We start from the raw sequence: 19,147 nt of genomic DNA, 5'->3' as shown, positions 1-19,147 counted from the left end.
CTGTGTTTCTCATTTAACTACTTTTACTCTTGATGTTATTTCTGTAAGTGGCCTCAAATACTTTTTAATGAATTATAAATTAAATAAATAAATAGACTATGTTAAGGTAGCATTAGCATACGTAGGGAGCTAATGATTAGGAAAATTATATGTTGCAAGCTGAAGTCAATAATAAATTATTTTTGAGTTATCCATACTGTTAATTACCGTCTACTACCCACAAATAACCATACATGTAATACACGTAAGACTTAATGAGAAGTCAAGCCATGTGATCCCTCAACAGATATTAAAAAAAAAAAAGCATTTGATAAAATTTAAAACCCAGTTATCATAAAACTCTTAGCAATCCAGGACTAGAAGGGGACTCCTTAAGCTTTTTTAAAGAAAACTACCAAAATCTTATAGCAAGTGTGATATTTTGGGGAAATTTTAGAAACATTCCCAATAAAATCAGGAACACTATACTGGTGACTACTATGCGTTACTGTTTTTATTCAAAAGGTCTTAGCCATTGCACTTCAACAAGAAAAGGAAAGAAGTATAAAAATAGCAAAGGCAGAGCAAAGCTCTCATCATTCATAGATAAATGGTCTTTTTTTGAGAAAATTTAAAAGATGCATTGGAAACTATTAGAACTAAAAAGAGTTTATCAAGGTTTCTAGGTAGAACTTATGAAAATCAATGAAATTTTTTAATATACAATAAACCGCAAACCACAGTTTAAAATGCTTCTGAAAATATCAACAAAATTTTAAAATAAGAATAGTTAATAAAAATGTACAAGACCAGAGAAAGACAAATACCATATGATTTCACTCATATGTGGAGTTTAAGAAACAAAACGATGGGGGCGCCTGGGTGGCGCAGTCGTTGAGCGTCTGCCTTCAGCTCAGGGTGTGATCCTGGCCTTCTGGGATTGAGCCCCACATCAGGCTCCTCCACTAGGAGCCTGCTTCTTCCTCTCCCACTCCCCCTGCTTGTTTTTCCTCTCTCGCTGGCTGTCTCTGTCTAATAAATAAATCTTTGGAAAAAGAAAAAAGAAACAAAACAATGATCATAGGGAAAAAAAGAGAGAAACCATGAAAAAGACTCTCAACCATAGAGAACAAAGTGATGGTTGCCAAAGGGGAGGTGGGTGGAAGGATGGATGAATGGGTGATGGGGACTAAGGAGCACACTTGTGCTGAGCACTGGGTATTTTAAGTCTTGAATCACTAAACTGCACACCTGAAACTAAAAAAAAAAAAAAAAAAGTACAAGATCTTCATGGACACTGTTATAAAAGTTTACTAAAAAATATAAGACCTCACTAAATGGAGTGATGTAATGTATTCACTGTCCTAGAACTTTTTGATGAACTTTGAAACATGTCCAAAGAGATCTCATCCATTTCTAGGTGAACATTTCCAGCCTCATGATAACTCATCTAAAACAATAGACAACAGTTTTAAAAGCTCACAGGATCTGTAACCAATTAGTTAGTTGTCTCATATTATTTGAAGTTTTGGATATAATTTAATTATTGCTCATTTCTTAAAAACTTCTTATGCTATGATTTCCAATGGCCAGATCCTTCTGCCACCTACTAAAGAATTCTTAAAGTCAGATATGAAATACAAATTTATATTTCCATATATAAAATTTACATCAACTTCAAGGAAATACATTTTCCATTAACTTTTAGGAATGGATTGTGCAGATAGAAAGTTAAATAAATAAACTTACTCGGGATTGCTTATACTGTCTTTGTGCTACCATGACCCCTACACCCTCTTTACTATCACCTGAATTATACCTTTACTTGGTCATGAACTCATCCATTTGAAGGGACACCAAGTGTCATACAAAACAAAATTCAAAATGGATCGATTCTGCCACTTGTTTGCAGGTCTAGCAAAAGGAAGTGGAAGAAACATTACTAACAAAACTGAGCAGAAACAGTTGGAGAAAAATACAGAAATTTGTTTCATTTAGAACATGTTTGCTCTTCCCAATGTACATCGAACATATTTAGATGGAATTAATCATGTGCTATGCCAGACACCGCTGGCTACCTAGTGAACAGTCATTTCCCCCTTCTTCACTGTTAAGAAAAGGCTGATGCTTTTTCAGGTATTGGGTGATCAGGCAATTTCAGAGACGAAAGACTCATCTTCATTTGTCTACGCTAATGATGCTAAGTAATTCCATTCATCTTGCCAACAGTCATTTTTGGAACAGACCTGTGATAGACAGTGAACTGTGAAGGGAAATCTGCTTAGGGCCCTCCTAGGGGGAGCGTTCTTCTCCCTTAAAAAAGGGCACTCCCTATTGCCACCTCCCGGTGCCTTGAAGTACAAGAGTTACCTTGTAACAAGGTAAAGTCAGTTTCAGAACAGCAACATAGTGAGGATCGCAGCACAGAAGGATGGGATGAATTCGATTCCTGATGACCTCTTTAAGCCAATGAATTACCTAACCCAGAAAAGATTTTATCTCTAGGCTACTTCTTAAGTGAGAAAATTATTTCCTTTAGCACTTAAGCCATTTTGAGTTTGGTTTCCCTGCTTCTTGCAGTAAAAAAACGTTCAAAGTGATTCAGTGCCACAGCAGCAGGCTAAATGGGCATGTATTACTGAAACAACTTACAGTTCGTCCCCATGTCTAATGTAAATGTAAACAATTTACTCTTTTTAAAGGAAGGTGTGAAGTTCCTGAAGTAGTTTCACTAATACAGGAGAACAAAGTGACATGATATTAAGAGATCTGGCTAGAAAAAATATTTTCTCTTTTGCTCATGGGAAGACGTAGCCTTTTACTCCTCTATGTTTTGTGGCCCTATCACTTCTCTCTTTCTCCACCTCTAGAAAGTACTTAATGATACTCTTTGGATCAGCCACTGGCAAAGTCTACCCTGATGTTACTTTAGGAAATCACTATGATTTAGACATAATTTTTTTTTTTCTCTCAAAGAAAGCAGGATTTGGAAACTGCCTTTCTTTGGTGGAGTCCTAAATCCTGAATAAGGCCTGACAGAGGATATGATGGAACTCACAAATATTTTTCTGATTAATAAAAATGTGATTCCAAAGCTGAGCTTTAAACTCGGATGCAATCTAAGTAATATGTACAAATGCAGACTCAAAGTGCTTCAAAGCACGGCTTATTAAAACCAACATCATGGTACATCTATCCGTTGAGTTCAGAGATTGCCAAATTAATGATGATTTTTTTTCCTCCTGATTTATGAGAGTTACCCTGGGACCCATGTTTCTGTGTAAAACAAATGCAGCACTTATTAATAATGTAAGCAGCTCTAGGGCCCCTTCACCATGGCAGTGAAGCTCTTGTCTAAAACTGGAACTGTTTTCTTTACACTTTAATGGATTAGATTTGTTTAACTTACTTTATATAGTGCTTGATGCAGTTCCACTGGCATATGGATGCTTAATGAATATTTGATGGTGACTACGACTGCACATAATATATTTTAGTGTCCACAGGAAAATGATAAAACATTCTAAGCTATATTACTCTAGTAAATTTATACATATATATATACATATGTACACACACACACACACACGTACATTATATAGTAACAAAAGAGGAGACATGCCTTTTTGTATTAGCACATTGTTTTAAGAAAACTGGAAAAAAAGGTATAGGAATTAATATCTATTATCTAATATGTGCTAACAATCTATATAACATTTCTATATAATATTTTACTTAATCCTAACCACAATCCTATGGATTGTGACCCACTTCCTAAATCTAAGATGCCATCAGTGTGTGATGAACCAATATTTCATATAGCAATAGGAAAAATTCAACCAATGAAATTATGGTATGTCATTTGTAAGACACATCCTGGTTTTAAAGAAGTCAAAATGTAAAAATTACATGCATCTCAAAAATAATAATAAAACAGGATGCTCATTAGAAAATTCACTCAAGTCATATAGCCAGTTAACAGCTGTGGTCAAGACGAGCCAGCTGTCCACCAAAGATTCATGTTCCCCCTTCCATAGCATGGCATTCCAGTCAGAAATGACATTTTCCACTTTCCTCAGTTCTGACCAATAGAATGTGGCACAATTGATGTTGTCACTTCAGGGCAAAGTGGTAAAAACCACAAGTACTTTATCCTCTCAAACTATTATTTATGTTAATGCCCAGGATGATCTTAGAAACTACCTGTTGAATATAGCAAAGCTTCTATGTCAGCCTGAGTCCCTGAATGACTGCAAAGGACAGAGCCCTCCCACCCCCCATACCCCTAAACCCATCTTGCCAAACAGGGATGCCACATCTGAGTTGACGTGAGCAGTAAGTAAACTTTTATTGTGCCAAGCCACTGTAATTCAGGGCTAGTTGGTTATATCAGCTAGAATTACTCCAAATAATTGGAGTGGCAGAATTAGAAAGTGAATGTCAAGTTCCAATGCCTGGGTTTACTCTGTGATACCATGCAAATACAAACCTCGAAACTCACCTCTTCCAAAATAAACAAACAAAACAAAATGGGCATGATTGCTTCATTTTAAGCAGATTTCATCAGCTGGTTTAAAAGAATGGGCAGAAATCAACAGATTTAGGAATGATGCATTTCAGAGAAAAAGTCCAGAAAGGGACAATTAAAGTTGTGTGTATATAATAGCCTAGATGTGAGAACAAAGAAACAAAAAACAAAGAAGGAGGGAGTTCTTTTCAGAGTGGGGAAACAGTGACCCATGTATGCTCTCTCCTTTCTGTCCTGTTTAGTTTAATACAGTTTCGGTTCAGGTAAAGAAGATCCAGGCATTTGTTATAACCCTGGGCTGCTAAATGGTTTACTATCTCAAGATAAAAATAGTCTTGTTACTTAGAAGAGCTTGAAGGAAAGGAAAGGGATGAAGACGCAGCTTGGCTGGCAATGGATAAAAAGGAAGGGAAGGGACAGGAAATGGGAGATGTGACTAGAACGGGTTCTCGATTCAAGACAAGAGCCGTGAAGCACGGCTTCACTATTTCCCATCCTAGAGTCGGCGACCCTGGGCAATCTTTTCACCTCGGGGTCACTTCTGTCATCGACAATGGTAGGATAACAGAACGCACCTCGCAGGTTATTTTGAAAAGGAAGTGAGACAATGCCTGCTCGAGGCTCATACCACCCGTGAGAGTACTCTGAATACTAGCTGTTCCTACGCTTGCTGTCGTTATTAATCATTAGCTGCCTTCCCCTCCCACCTCGTAGCAAATAGCCAAGTATGCTTTTAATGTAAATCTCTTCTACAAATAGGAAGTACAATTCCTTGGAAGAAAGTCTGCCTTCAGCTGTGAGACCCACGGAGGTTAAGCGCTTGAGGAAGTTTCTGGTTCAAATTAAAAAAAAAAAAAAAAAAATTTTTTTTGTTAACATGCCTTGAGGGAATGATGAGCAGAGAAAATATGAAGGTATGTTTGGTACGTGATCTCTCAAACACCAGTTTCACTTTATTGCTTACATAAAAATAGCACTTTGGTTGTTTGTTTTTTTTCCACTTCGCAATATAATAAGAAATAAAAAGGAGAATAGCACAAAAAACTTACTCTTTGTTTTTCATTTGAACCCTTTTTATTGGTTTCTTTTCTACTTTCATCTTCATATACTAGAACAAAGTCGATTCTTCGCTGACCGTCATTAAAAAAGAGGGAGTCAGGTTTTCCATTAAATTCTTCCTGTGTGGGAAAACAAATTTTAATATCATTTTTTAAGTGTCCATTTGTGCTTATTTTCTATTTTAATAGGTACATCAGTGTGTTTACAGAGAAAAAAAAAGCTCATTGCTAGTTACTTAACCAAGAGGTCACGGTCACCATGACCTCTGCAAGCCTAGCATGTTCTTGGTGAAAGAAGTCCTTGAATTGAGCAGTTTAGGATTATTCTCCAAGCACATGGGAATATATCAGTATTTTGTATGTAAACACAATCATTTCAGAATTATTCCCTCCTCGAACAGCAAAGGAATATCACTTTGCAAGTAAACACGGCAGCCACAGGTGCCTATCTGAAGGACTGAAGTTTAGTTTCTTCTTCATTTAGGAAGAAGACAAATCTAAGATGAAGCACCGTTTTTGAAAATCTCATCCTTCTTAGGTTGTATTTCCAACCTTTTCATCATTTTTCAAGACTGCTCTCTGGACCTCACCATTTTATAGAAGGTACCACTCTATAACATTAAACATACACCAGATGATGCTTTGATAAACACAAAAGCTAAAATAGTTGTATTTGTTCCCAAATCCACAAAAGACACCCCCTTCACTCCTAGCAAATAAAACAAATAAACAAATGACCCCAGCAACAACAATTTAGTTTACAGCTTAAAAGCCTTATGGCTTAAAAATAAAGAAATAATGGCACAACACAGACCTAATGGAGTTTAAGCAATCTTTATTACCATGTAGATTTGAAAAGAAATATTTTAATTTGCTCTAAGCAAAGACTTGGGTTTGTGTTTCTCACACAGTTTCTGGGGACGCTGTTGTGAATGTTGTTGCTGTTTAAGAATCAGACTACTTTTTAACTGATAAGTAATACTTTCAAATTTTTAACTTTTTTCATTAAAAAAATTCATGGGGAGATTGCATTTTGTAGCCATTCGGCAGAACCACTTAATCACTAAATGCGATTAATTCTTCTCTGTACTTAGCACCAATTCATACAAAAATCACCTATTTTTACCCCTATCCCTTCTTCCATTTCTTCATACTTTTGAAAAGGTAGATCTTGCCATTCCTTTCTTTTCCACCAGGGAGCGGGTGAAGAAGGTTTCATGCTAGCAGTCAAACCCCCTCCCACTTAGGTCACTTCACCTGTGGAGTGCGAGCTCCCGCGGTAACCTAACTCAACACACCTTCATGCCAGTGGCACTTAACCAGGGATTCTAACCACAGACAGTGTGACTTCCCCAGCTGGAACATGGAGGGCCCAGGACAACAGACACATCCATGTCTTAGGCTGGTACCACTACTCAATTCTTTTATTTACAATTTCAGCTATTTAACACCCATCACTTGTAAAAGGGTTTAAAGCTATACAAAAATGCTAAAGCCCTGTCTTTTTCATTTCAGCCACAAAGTCCTTTAAGCTCCTTCCATTTCTCTTCCTTTCAATGAAGATGTTACTATTGGTGACAACCAGGCCAGCTGCTAGAGGAAAATTTTGTGCAGAGGGGGGAAAAAAATGAGTAATTTCTTCAGAATGGCAAAGGGGAGGCGGGGTGGAGTGGAATAGAGTCACAAAAACCTGGTCATCATTACAGACGTCTGAAAAGCATACAAAAGCCACTTGTTCTCTGTAGCCCACGTGCTGTTGTCTTTGGTGGCATCCAGCCGGAGTCACTCAAGTGCAGATGTAAAGAATGAGGCCTGGAATGAGCACCACATCTGCACACGGCTCCGGGCACTCTCCCGCGCACGGCCCTTGCTCGGCCGCACGGGCTGGCAGGCAGCTCCCACGTAACCTGGTTTGCACGCACGTCTTGCATGTGCGACAGAAGACCACGGCCCTTTGTTTGGAGGAAAGCCTCACCGACTTGGCATCAGCTGTCTGTATGAAATAAGTAGGTCAAACTCTGATATGGTATTATTGGAATGCAATGCCAGGGAAAAGGATGCCAGTTTTCTGCTGCTATGAAATCTAGGTTTCCCATCTCTTGGCAGAAGACTGCCTACCAGGCAATTGGGAAGAAGGGGGAATCTCGACGCGGGGCTGGAAAGATCAGGTAACAAACAAGAAATCTGGCCTAAATTGAAAAAGGCTGATTTACAAACAAAACTGTACTTTTTTTTAAAGGGTGGATTTTTCAGTAATAATTACTACAGGCCTAACTCACCCAACAGGGCATTGAAATAACAGAGAATTAAAAAGTAATTCCTCTCCTAAAGTTTGGCTTTAATGAAGTAAAATTTTAATAATCTCTCAGGATAAATACTGATAAACTTCTTTAAAAATGACTGATTGTTCAGTGATGAATTGATCAAGTCCTGACCCTGACACAAAAACCCTGAAACCAGACATTTTTCCAAAGAGGACATCCAGATGGCCAACAAAGATGCTCGACGTCTTTCCTCATCAAGGAAACACAAATCAAAACCACGATGAGACACCACCTCACCCCGGTCAGAGTGACTAAAATGAGAAACACGGGAAACAACAGACATGGCGAGGATGTGGAGAAAGGGGAAGCTCTTACACTGTTGGTGGGAATGCGAGCTGGTGCAGCCACTCTGGAAAACGGTATGGAGGTTCCTCGAAAAGTTACAAGTAGAGCTACTCTACAACTCAGCAATTGCACTACCGGGTATTTACCCCAAAGGATACAAAAAGCCAGTGCCCTCACTAGTCCCGAGGATACTAAATTCCACCAATCTAGTGTTCATTTACTCATTGCTGGCCACCTGACCTAATGTTGTACTTTAAGTTAAAGGCTGCAGGGGTTAAAAAAAAAACCACCCACGTACATTTGTCATTAGATCAAAACCCTCACTGCCAACCACTGTGCCGCCTCTGTCTTCGGCTGCTGCCTTTGACATTTCACACTTGGGATGCAGAGGAGACATGCTGGTCCGAGTATTAAGAGCTTGGCTGCGAAGGAGAGGAGAGGGAAGAAGGAGGGAGGTCAGGTATGATTTGTGCAAATGATGTTATCGAGGCCTCCCTCCTCTCAGCTGGCTTCTTTCCTTCTTTTATTTTGGGGCGGCTCCTTCAACAAGAAGCCCCAGAGGGTGGGATTCTCCTTAACCAATTCAGGATAACAAAATGCAAGCAGCAAAATAAGGTGCCCAGGGATTTTAAGCTAGAGTTACGAATTTAAGAACTTGAAAATTTTTTGCTATTGACTAAGACGTATGGGTGGGTACCAGTCCCTGAATCCGGTTGAGACCTCTGTACTATAGGACAAGAGACTGAGAAAGAATGTCCTGGTGGACAGAAAAACAAGTCCCAAGATGAGCATTTTCTAGTAACTATTTGGTAGGAAAAATTTCTCCCAAGCCATCTCTGGCTGAAATAAGGCCTTAGACTTCTTGACTAGGATGCTTCAGGTATATGAAGGGTCATATGATGGTGAGGTCTGTCTTCTAGGTGGAGAAAGAAGGGCTGAGATAAGAGAGGACCTGGGAAACCGCTGCGTGAATGGCATTGCTCTGTGGTGTTCAGGTTGGTTCTAGGTGAGTGGCCCATCATACCGGAACCCCTGCTATCAGCACTCGGCAAGGCCATGAAATAACTTCCTGCNGAACATTTGTCCAATCTCATCCTTCTCAAGCGTCCACAAATCCGGTCCTCAACCCTGCAAAAACAAGACTGGAAGTCCCATTCCACAACAGAGGCATCTATTCCCAGAGCTTAAAATGCTGAATTTAAACTATTTGTCCAAGATCTGAATAAAAAGCTGTCCGATTGGGATTTTTGCTCAAACTTTTATTTATGTGTAAGGGTGTCTGAAACTTGCCTGGGACAGCAAGTGATATCTGATTGTATCTCCAGAACTTCCAAATAGTCTTTCTGCCTGATATGGCTGTCATTTACTGTGATATTGGAGAGTAGTTCAAGCTTATTTGGGTAATGGTCTCAACCTTCATAAGAGGCATGATGCCAGAAGGGTTTAATGCCTAACAATAATGGTTAAGGAATTACATTATGAAAAATAAACAGCATCAAAACACTCACACTGAAATGTGAATATGGAAAAAAGGTGACTCTCTGCAGTCTTTAAGACCAGTAAAACAAAGCTAAATTAACTCCAAGGACACAATAGGAAAAAAAAAAAAGCAAACTTTAATCACAGAAGAGAACTAAAGTGAAAATATTGGATCTTCTATTTTTCAGTAAACCCTGAATCCATGCACATAACAAGTTCCAGGGAGACCAAAGTTTAGAAGCAAAAGCCTTTATGTAAATATTTAGATCTCACGAAATACGGAGCACAATGAAATTTTATTTACATGCCATACAGTTATGAGATATATTCTCAAGTGTTCTCCCTAACTGTAGGAGAATTCGGGGAGATTCAAAGCATATGTAATAATGGAACTTTTCTGCTCTACACAATTGTGTAAAGAGAGAAGCAACCAAGACAAATTTTTTCCTTTTATTAGGTCTCCTCCTCAGCCTGTGAAAACAAGTAATAGTGAGAAAATGCAAAGTAGAAAGAAAAATGCCAAGTGCTGCGGTGTGGAAGGCTTAATGCTGAAGGTGGAAAGGCTGGTATTGTGGCAAGCAGGGTGGAAGAAGAGGAAGGAACCTGCTAGTTAACAGGGATAAGGAGAAACACACGGACGCACAAGGGAGCCAAACGAGAAGTCAGCTTAGTAACTGCTGTCTTCTAGGGGATGAGCAAGCACGTTTTTGACTGGACTCAGGCATTCAGGAGTGTTGATGGGAAGGAAGTCAGTGGAAAGAGGGTCCGTTCCAGGAGGAAGGTGTATCCAGAAGCAAGGACTCTGGTTTTAGAGTCAAGCATGTCAGGATATTCCACAAAGATCCTAAATGATCAAGGTGTACTCAAGAGTGACCCAGAATATTTGTACAAATCGGTCTCCTTTCCCACGCTGTTAACCACACTATTAACTTCGGAAGGCCAGTGGCCACGTCTTGGTCACCGTGAGTTCTCTGCTGAGCCTTGCATGGAGCACAAGCTCAGTTTACTTTTTTCTTAAAATAAAAATAACCTTTCTCACCCCTGATGGTAAAAGCACGCACAGGCGCGTGCGTGCACACACACACACACACACACACACTCTCTCTAACCAAAATGGTACTATACCCTACATACTGTTTTATAAACATCCATCATAGACATTTTTCTAGCTTGATATAAAGCTCTGTGTCATGTTTAATCACTACAATATAAACATTTCCTCTGCTGATGAACACATAAATTGTTTCCAATTTGCTGCTTTTATAAACACTGATGCAATGAGCATCCTTTACATATGTATCTGTGCACATGTTCAATTACTATTTCCTTAGGCTAAATTCTAGAAGCAGATTTTAAGTGGCATGGCCTTTTCAGGAGCTTTGGATATATAGGTTGCTAAATTGTCATCCATAATATTGATAATAAATGAACACTTGCACCAGCAGACTATGAAAATGCCTTTTCCCACCCTCACTAGATTTGTTATTTTCACTTTCCCCATGATAGTCAAAATACTTTTTTCATTTGCACTTTTTAATTAGAGAGTGCCAACATTTTTATGGGTACTGCCCAACTGAATTACTGCTTTTGTGAAATGCCAATTATTATTCTTGACCTAACTGAACTATATTATTATTTAATTCCTATTCAGTAGATTCTCTCGGGTTTTACTGATGAGATCCTAAAGACCATGCAGGCAAATGGGGCAAGTGGGTGAACGGCAATACAGAAGGGGCCCATAAAATTATCAAGTAAGTCCCAAAAGGAAAAGGGAGAAATATTTTCGGGTACTGTCCATCAGTTCTGGATTCAACAATGTTGACATGTTTTTTGAAATTCAGACATTGGACTGGAATGTGCGATACTATGTTTTAGAGATCCCTGCCCCAAGCTGACATACTTTTCATTATAGTTTATATGCCACCTGTGTAACTGCCAAATATCACTTATATATTTTGACTCAAAAATTTCTGAAAAAAAAATTAGAACTTAATACTTACTTAGTTCATAAATGATTTTTGTTGCAAGTTAAAAATTGATGTACAAATTCCTAAAAAAATCTTGCTGTTTTATATCAGTAAATGGCTATAACTAGTTCCCAAGCTGCTGAACTTGCGGGTTTCAGTCATTTCTCAACAGGGATAGGTGTAGTTCACCTATAAATATAAATAGATTGTGCCATGAAAATGCTGTTGCTGCTTCTGGTTTTTTTGGTTATACACACAATGGAACATTCACATGCCAACGGCTTGCTGATTTGGTATATGCATTTTGCCTTTGTTTCCTTTTGCTTGTGTTAAAATAAACTCTAGAGTTCTATTATTAGAACATCACATTTCAGATGCTGGGTGAGTATAAAGGCATAATGCCTTAAGCATAATTACTGTTAAATATTCCCCTTCAGCCTATGCCAAGGAAACAGTAGTTTTATCAAATGAAGTTCTCATATGACTTTATATATTCTTCAAATTTCTGAACCAAGCTTGAGGAAATATGAAAATAGAACTTTTAATGACCTTTTTAAAGTAAAACTTCCTTAAAAGGAATTATGTAAGTAGGGTAGATAACAGGCTTTCAGAAAGATTGCAGGGAGATGCTCAGTAAGGAGCCTTCTCCCAGGGGAGGGGCTCTGTTTGAACCTTTTCCTTAACCCCAAGGTGAGAACTGGGATTGGGATTTTCATTAGCATGACTACACTTTTTTTTTCTCTCCTGTTTTTCCATAGGCTTTCCAGCCATTTTAAAAGCTCTGCTTAGCTTCCTTAAAGGTGATCTGCAAAAAAGAAGAGGAACAAGAAAAGTCACAAAGGAAAAGAAAAAAAGTGTGAAAATGCCCACAGCGGTTGTTTTCATACTTTTCCAAAAGCAGCCATCACCAGTTTGCACAGTTCGCATCCGATAATGGTAACACTGGTGAAATGTGGGTGAGGTTAAGCTGTAAATATTCCCAATAAAGTCTGATGAAAGATAAAGTGATAGATGTGATAAAACAAGTCAAGTGGCATAAGACGATATTTCTGAGAGGGAATGATTATCCTCCTGGAGGCTAACCTCTTAAGGTTTCAATATCCCCAAAGTGTCCTGCTTTTGCTTTCATATCACATTATGGATTTAACATTCTTAAACATGTTTTGAATCTATTAGCATTTTCAGTTTGTACTACCTCTTGAGGAAAAATGTTCTACAGGTTTCCCACCTAGGCAAGATGGTTGTCCTAATTACACTTTTTGGACCTTTAAGAAATAACTCCCAATCTTATATTCTGGAAATTGTGAGAACCAAAATAATATTGCTACGACCAGACCCTTGATGATTTAATGGACTTTCATAATATTCTATCCACAACTTTAAGATCATCGGCCTTAAGGAACAAGTTTTCACATGACTTCATAACCACATGTCTTCCCCTCCACCTACCCTCCTATTCCTGTCAGTCAGCCATATTTCAGCTGGCTTTTGCCTATCTAGTTTCAGTTCTCAGAAAACTAACTGGTTACGCCATGAGAGACTGTGGACTCTGGGAAACAAACTGAGGGCTTCAGAGGGGAGGAGGGTGGAGGATTGGGATAGGCTGGTGATGGGTAATAAGGAGGGCACGTATTGCATGGTGCATTGGGTGTTATACGCAAATAATGAATCATGGAACATTACATCAAAAACTAAGGATATACTGTATGGTGACTAACATAACATAATAAAAAATTATTATAAAAAAAAGAATGTAATGAGAGAAACATATAAACAAATCTCTTCACTTCGTCATTACTGACCCAAGGCAATAAAAAGATCTTGTTAATTTATTAAAAAAAGAAAAAAAAGAAAAAAAAGAAAACTAACTGGTTACGACTCAAAAATATTTACTGGTAGTTCTCATTCACCAAATCCATTGCTGTGAACTATTCCCCTTTTTCAGTCACCTGAGTTACTTGTGACCCAGATTACTAGTCCCTGAAATATTGTGCTTTGGAAAGAAAATCCTACCTCAGAGAAGGTGATTATAATTTGAGAATGAACAGAAAACGGAGTTTCAAACTGGTTATTCAGACTGTCAAGCTGAAGATGCTATGGAAGAAGGTAGAACTGGGGGTGTAACCAAGGCAACAAGTCAAGATCTTTCCTAGGCTCCTGTCCAATTCGTCTTCAGCAGGCTCCCTTAAAGTTACAATCCGTCACTGCCAGAGGCTCTTCATCTTTCACAGGATGTTGCCACTTCTCGTCTCAGAACTGCCCTGGGTTATTTTTAGCTTTTCAGCTGCTCAGAGTTTGCAGCACAAGAGTCCTGTCATCAACACTCACTCCCTCATGGACTGTTATGTCCCACGTATCCATTGGCCATAATCTTCTCAGACTACTTCTCTGAGAATTGGCGTTTACAAGCTCATTCAAAGCAAGAGGAAGAAAAAGAAATCAGAGCATCTTGTGCCCAGCAAAGCAAAGCAATGTGACAACACCTATCAGTTGGCTAATGTTTTATAGAAATATACTACTTTCTCTCCTTTAACTCACAAGCAGTTTACAGGAATGGCTGTTCTTTGTGGTATGACAACCAGATTAACTGAATTTATCGAATTTCTTTGAAATTCAAACTTGGTGCTTTGGTTTTGGACGTCAGAGTCTTTAGCTTTCTTAAGGTTCTGAGTAAAACGTGACTGATGTAGAATGCCCTATCCTATGAGTGAACAAAATATGTGAAGGGTTATATATATTTTCATGACACTGTATTCTCCCTGTGATATAATGACTTACAAGAAATATATATTTTGTTATTCAGATGACCAAAATCTCTTTCTCAGATATATTTGGTCTTCATCCACGTGTCCTGAAAATGCTTCAGAGTCATAAAGGTGAAATGGGTGTCTTATTAATGAAGATGACTTTTGGACCCTACCCAAGGATGTGGGACTGGCTGCCAGGGGGACCAACCATGTGAGTAGAGGGTGGGAACTTTCAGTGCCCTCCATCACCTCCAGAGAGGAGAAAGGGGCTGGAGTTTGAATCAGCCAATGACTTAGCCAAACATGGCTATGCAAAGAAGCCTCCGTAAAAACCAAAAGGACTCGGTTTGGAGAGCTTCTGGGTTGGTGAACCCATGGGGACGCAGGGAGAAGACGTGGAAGCCCCAACCTCTTTCCTGGTACCCTGCCCCACGTATCTCTATCTGCCTGTTGACTCATGTCCTTTAATAAACTGGTAAATATAAGTAAATATTATATATAAATGTTCTGTGAGCTGCTCCAGAAAATTGATTGAACCTAGAAAGGGGGTTGTTGGAACCTCTAATCTGTAGCCCATTAGTCAGAAGCACTGGTAAGAGCCTGGGGGGCTGGCCACTGCAGTCTCAAATGGGGAGTGGAAGGCAATTTTGTAGGACTGAGTCCTTAACATTTGGAATCTGATGCTATCTCCCAGTAGACAGTGTCAGAATTGACTTGAATTCTCTGGTACCCAACTGGTGTCGGAGAATTGCTTAGTGTGTGTAGGGGTGGGAAACACAGCCCCTTCGCACTGGAACAGGTACCAGGAGCCCTAAAAGACTCTCCCACCGCCAATCTCTTTCAAAAGAGGTCTTATGACATCTGGCATCAAATAGAATGAAAATAATAAGATTAATGAATTGTAAATAGAGATAGAGAATCAGGGCCAGAGAAAGTAGAAGGAAGAAAATGTACTAACCACTAGGACAATTGTAACTGTTGTGATTTTAACATGACATTTGGCACAAAGCCTCCTGGCAGCAGGGCGAAAAGGAAATGTGTTCAATGATCCAGTTCTTCTTATCAGAAAAAAAGGAAGCATTCTGATTTTGGGGGGGGAGGAAAAAGTTTCATGTGAGACCTTATATAGAAACACCTGGTTTTTGTCCATTTCCCTAACAATGTCCTTGGCAAGGAGCTGGGGTTATAACATACAATATGCTGGTAACCTTTGACTTTTTCTTCTTTAGTTCTCATATTGCTTCTACCTTTGAAACAATTAGTCTACATTTCACCCTGTTCCATCTATTGCCATCTCTCCAGCCTGCATTCTTGACCCTTACAAACTAGATTACAATTAATATTCCAATCAGTCTCCTTGCATCCAGTTGTCCTGTTTGTCAAATTCACCTTATACACTTCTACCGAATGGATGGTCCTAAACCAACATGTTCAAGTCGCAGGATTCAAAAACCTTCAGTTACTCCCAATGACCTCTGGAAAAAGTGTAAACGTTTCCAGTGGGTTTTCAAGATCCCTCATAATCTCATTATATCCCATATTTTATTATCACTCCCCATTCCTAACCCTCCGACTCAACCATCCTTCTCATCAGTGTTTTGGCTACGTCATGCTGCTTCCTGCCTCTGGTCCTTTACTCACATGACTTCCCCTCCTAAACTCCCTTTCCCTTCTCCTTCCCACCTATCCAAACCTTAGTTCTGCTTCAAGGTCTAACTCAGTTCTTCTCTCACGAAGTCTTCCTCACAGTAAGTTCCCGTTTCTCTCTCCGTCACCATGCTACTTGTCTATGCCAGTGGATGTGTGTGTTCTGAGGACCCCTGGGAATTTCTGAGACCCTTTCAGGGGGCCCAGGGGGTCACAACCATTTTTATAATACTAAGATGTTATCGGTCTTCCTCACTGTGTTCACACCTGCAATGATGGTGCAAAAGCAATGGGGCAGGTGTAAAATTGCTAGTGTCTTAGCACTACCCAGCAGCAGCACCAAACCGTACTAGTTGTCATTATATTCCTCACCACCACATAAAGAATCACTTCCCTTAAACATGTTCTTGATGAAGCTGTAACAATGACTAACTCTATTAAATCCTGACCCTGGAGTAAACGGCTTTTCAATATTCTGTGTGAAGAAATGGAAGTACCCATAAAGCACTTGTGATGCACACTCAAGTCTGATAGTTGTCTAGAGGAAAAGTGCTTGTATAATTTTTGAGCTGCCAGTTTTTTCCACAGATACCATTTTTACTTGACAGATGACTGACACAAAATTCAGTTATCTAGACTTGGGTATTTGGCAGATATTTTTCCAAAAATGAACAAAGTGAAACTGTCATTTCAGGAAAAACAACTGACAATATTTATTGCTAATGAGAAAATTGAACCAAGTATTAGAATTTAGGACAACTTGTATTCACCACTGTGAACTTGACAGCTTCCCAATATTCATTAGCATTTCTGATGAGACTGGGTGTGCGTTAACAAATGTCATTTTTTCATATTGTATAATGAAATGGGTCAACATTTGTAAGAGCTACTTAACTCAGTGAACCAATATTTTCAACTGTTCTATGCACAGTGATAAAAATTATGCTTGGGTAAAGATCCATTCAAAATGCAAGACAGGTTTTCAATATACAACAAATTTGTTGATATGGTTTCACATTCCATATTACAACCAAACTTTAAGATGCTTACTACCTGTTGAGTTTTAATGTAGTATCAAAGAAGAATATCCACAATTACCTGAAAAGACTTTTAAAAACTCCTCTTTTCTGACTACCTATCTAAGGCTGGATCTACTTCATATACTTCAACTAAAACAACATATTGCAACTTTTAACTGCAGAAGTAGATATAAAAATTCAGCTGCCTTCTCTTAAAGAGATCTATAAAATATATAAAATAATGCCACCCTTATTAGTGTTTTTGTTTCAAGAAAATACTTATTTTTCATGAAAATATTTTATGTTAATGTATATTGAGTTTATCATTGGTTATGTTTAAATAAATTAATACATTTAAGTTTTTTTCAGTTTTAAGTTCTACTATAGTAAGTATCAATATACCCACATAAAAAAGGCTATTTGGGGTCCACACTTCATTAAGAGTGTGACGTGTAGAAATACGAAACCTTTAGAATCACTATTCATTCTGACTCTTAGTTTTGTATTATATAAATTATAATAATAGTATGATAAAATTCCCATATGTCAAGCTATTTTTATGTATACATACAATCATTTTTATTGGATTATAACATGAAGGAAAGAAACCTGTTTTTTATTTCAACCTATAACCCCGAGGAAAGTAAGTCAACAGATACTTGCCGAATTGACCTGAGATCACATTCAAGTCAAAAGTGTTTAACAGGGGCGCCTGGGTGGCACAGCGGTTAAGCGTCTGCCTTCGGCTCAGGGCGTGATCCCGGCGTTACGGGATCGAGCCCCGCATCGAGCTCCTCCGCTGGGAGGCTGCTTCTTCCTTTCCCAGTCCCCCTGCCTGTGTTCCCTCTCTTGCTGGCTGTCTCTCTCTCCGTCAAATAAATAAATAAAATCTTTAGGGAAAAAAAAGTGTTTAACAGAACCATCTTATTCAGGTCTTATAAAGGTTCAGTCTTGTTGGTTTCCAAAAGCTGCTCCACATGGCTTAGAAAATGTAAGACCACATTCTGTCCCAGTGAAGTTGTCAGGTTCTGTATTCCATTAATGTTTTTAATGGTTACATTGTATTCCATTGAAGTAAAGTGTTTCCCTCCTCTCTTGGCACATGTGGCCCCAACAACCTAGAATCCCTCCCTTTCCCTGGCTAACTCCTTACCAAACCCTTCCCTGTCCTTCCCGGCTAGTCTAGGTCCCCTTTTATACTCTCAGAGCACCTTAGATGCCTCCTTGAATGTCACCTCTCACAATTTTAATTGTGTCGTTATTCGTGTAATTATTTGATTAATGTCTGTTTCTCTCACTAGAATATATGCCCCAAGGGATATTTCAGTGATATTTCCCAATAGTACCTGCTTAATAGGGTTATAGAAATATTAAATGGATAAATATTATTAAATAAATCAACTGAAATTAATTAACCCTTTATCCTGTGATATTTTGTAATATTACAGATAAAGCAACGGTGGGGGGTGGATTCCATTACACACCACGGAAGAACTGAAATGATCTGATTTCTGCTTTTCCAGGAAGTGCTTAGAGAACAGATAATGGGTGGCAAAGTGGTAATGACAGACTGAGAGTCCAGGGAAGAAAGGTAATGCGTGAGTCCGAGGGGTAGCAACAGAAATGAAGACGAAGGACAGACAAACCATGACTTACACGTAGACACAGCAGGTCAGAAACAATGTCAGGCGGGTTCTGAGGTTTCTGGCTTGAGCAACTGAGAGGACGGTGAGTACATCTACTGAAACACACGAAACTGGAAGAGCAGCACAGTCAGGAGGGGAAGACTCCTAGGAATCTGTGAGATTTCCGAGCGGAGATGCCAAGGTGTGAGGTTGAGGGGGAAAAGCGAAGGCTGTCAGTTGGAAGCTGGGAGCTGTTCCTGCAGAGCTCTGTGGGAACGGAGGCTGAGGGAGGGAGGGAGGAGAGCCAGCGAGAAAAGATGAGCTGGGGAAATCTGACCCCCAGGAAGGGCTGCGGTGGACGAGGAGGGGAAAGCAAGAGGGTGAAGAAGGGGCCAACCAAAAGATTATCTTTGGGTCCTCTGTCCCTCACTTCCCAGCTGTCTCCCTTCGTGTCCTCCCGCACTGCGCCCCCCCCCCCCCCCCCCCCCC

At 39.3% G+C, this 19,147-nt stretch overlaps 1 protein-coding gene across 2 annotated transcripts in view; it reads right to left on the bottom strand.

The window, feature by feature from the left end:
* Positions 1-19,147, bottom strand: part of ANO6 (anoctamin 6) — a 187,159-nt gene that overhangs the window by 79,328 nt on the left and 88,684 nt on the right. For both annotated transcript variants that reach the window (XM_040642359.1, XM_040642360.1), the window contains one exon: positions 5,557-5,685. In XM_040642359.1, coding sequence (XP_040498293.1) covers positions 5,557-5,685 — 129 coding nt within the window. The remainder of the gene's footprint in view (positions 1-5,556; positions 5,686-19,147) is intronic.

Source organism: Ursus maritimus, unplaced genomic scaffold (assembly GCF_017311325.1).
Source record: "Ursus maritimus isolate PB19 unplaced genomic scaffold, ASM1731132v1 scaffold_26, whole genome shotgun sequence".
Classification (NCBI taxonomy): Eukaryota; Metazoa; Chordata; class Mammalia; order Carnivora; family Ursidae; genus Ursus; species Ursus maritimus.
This window is presented reverse-complemented; position numbering and strand designations above follow the sequence as displayed.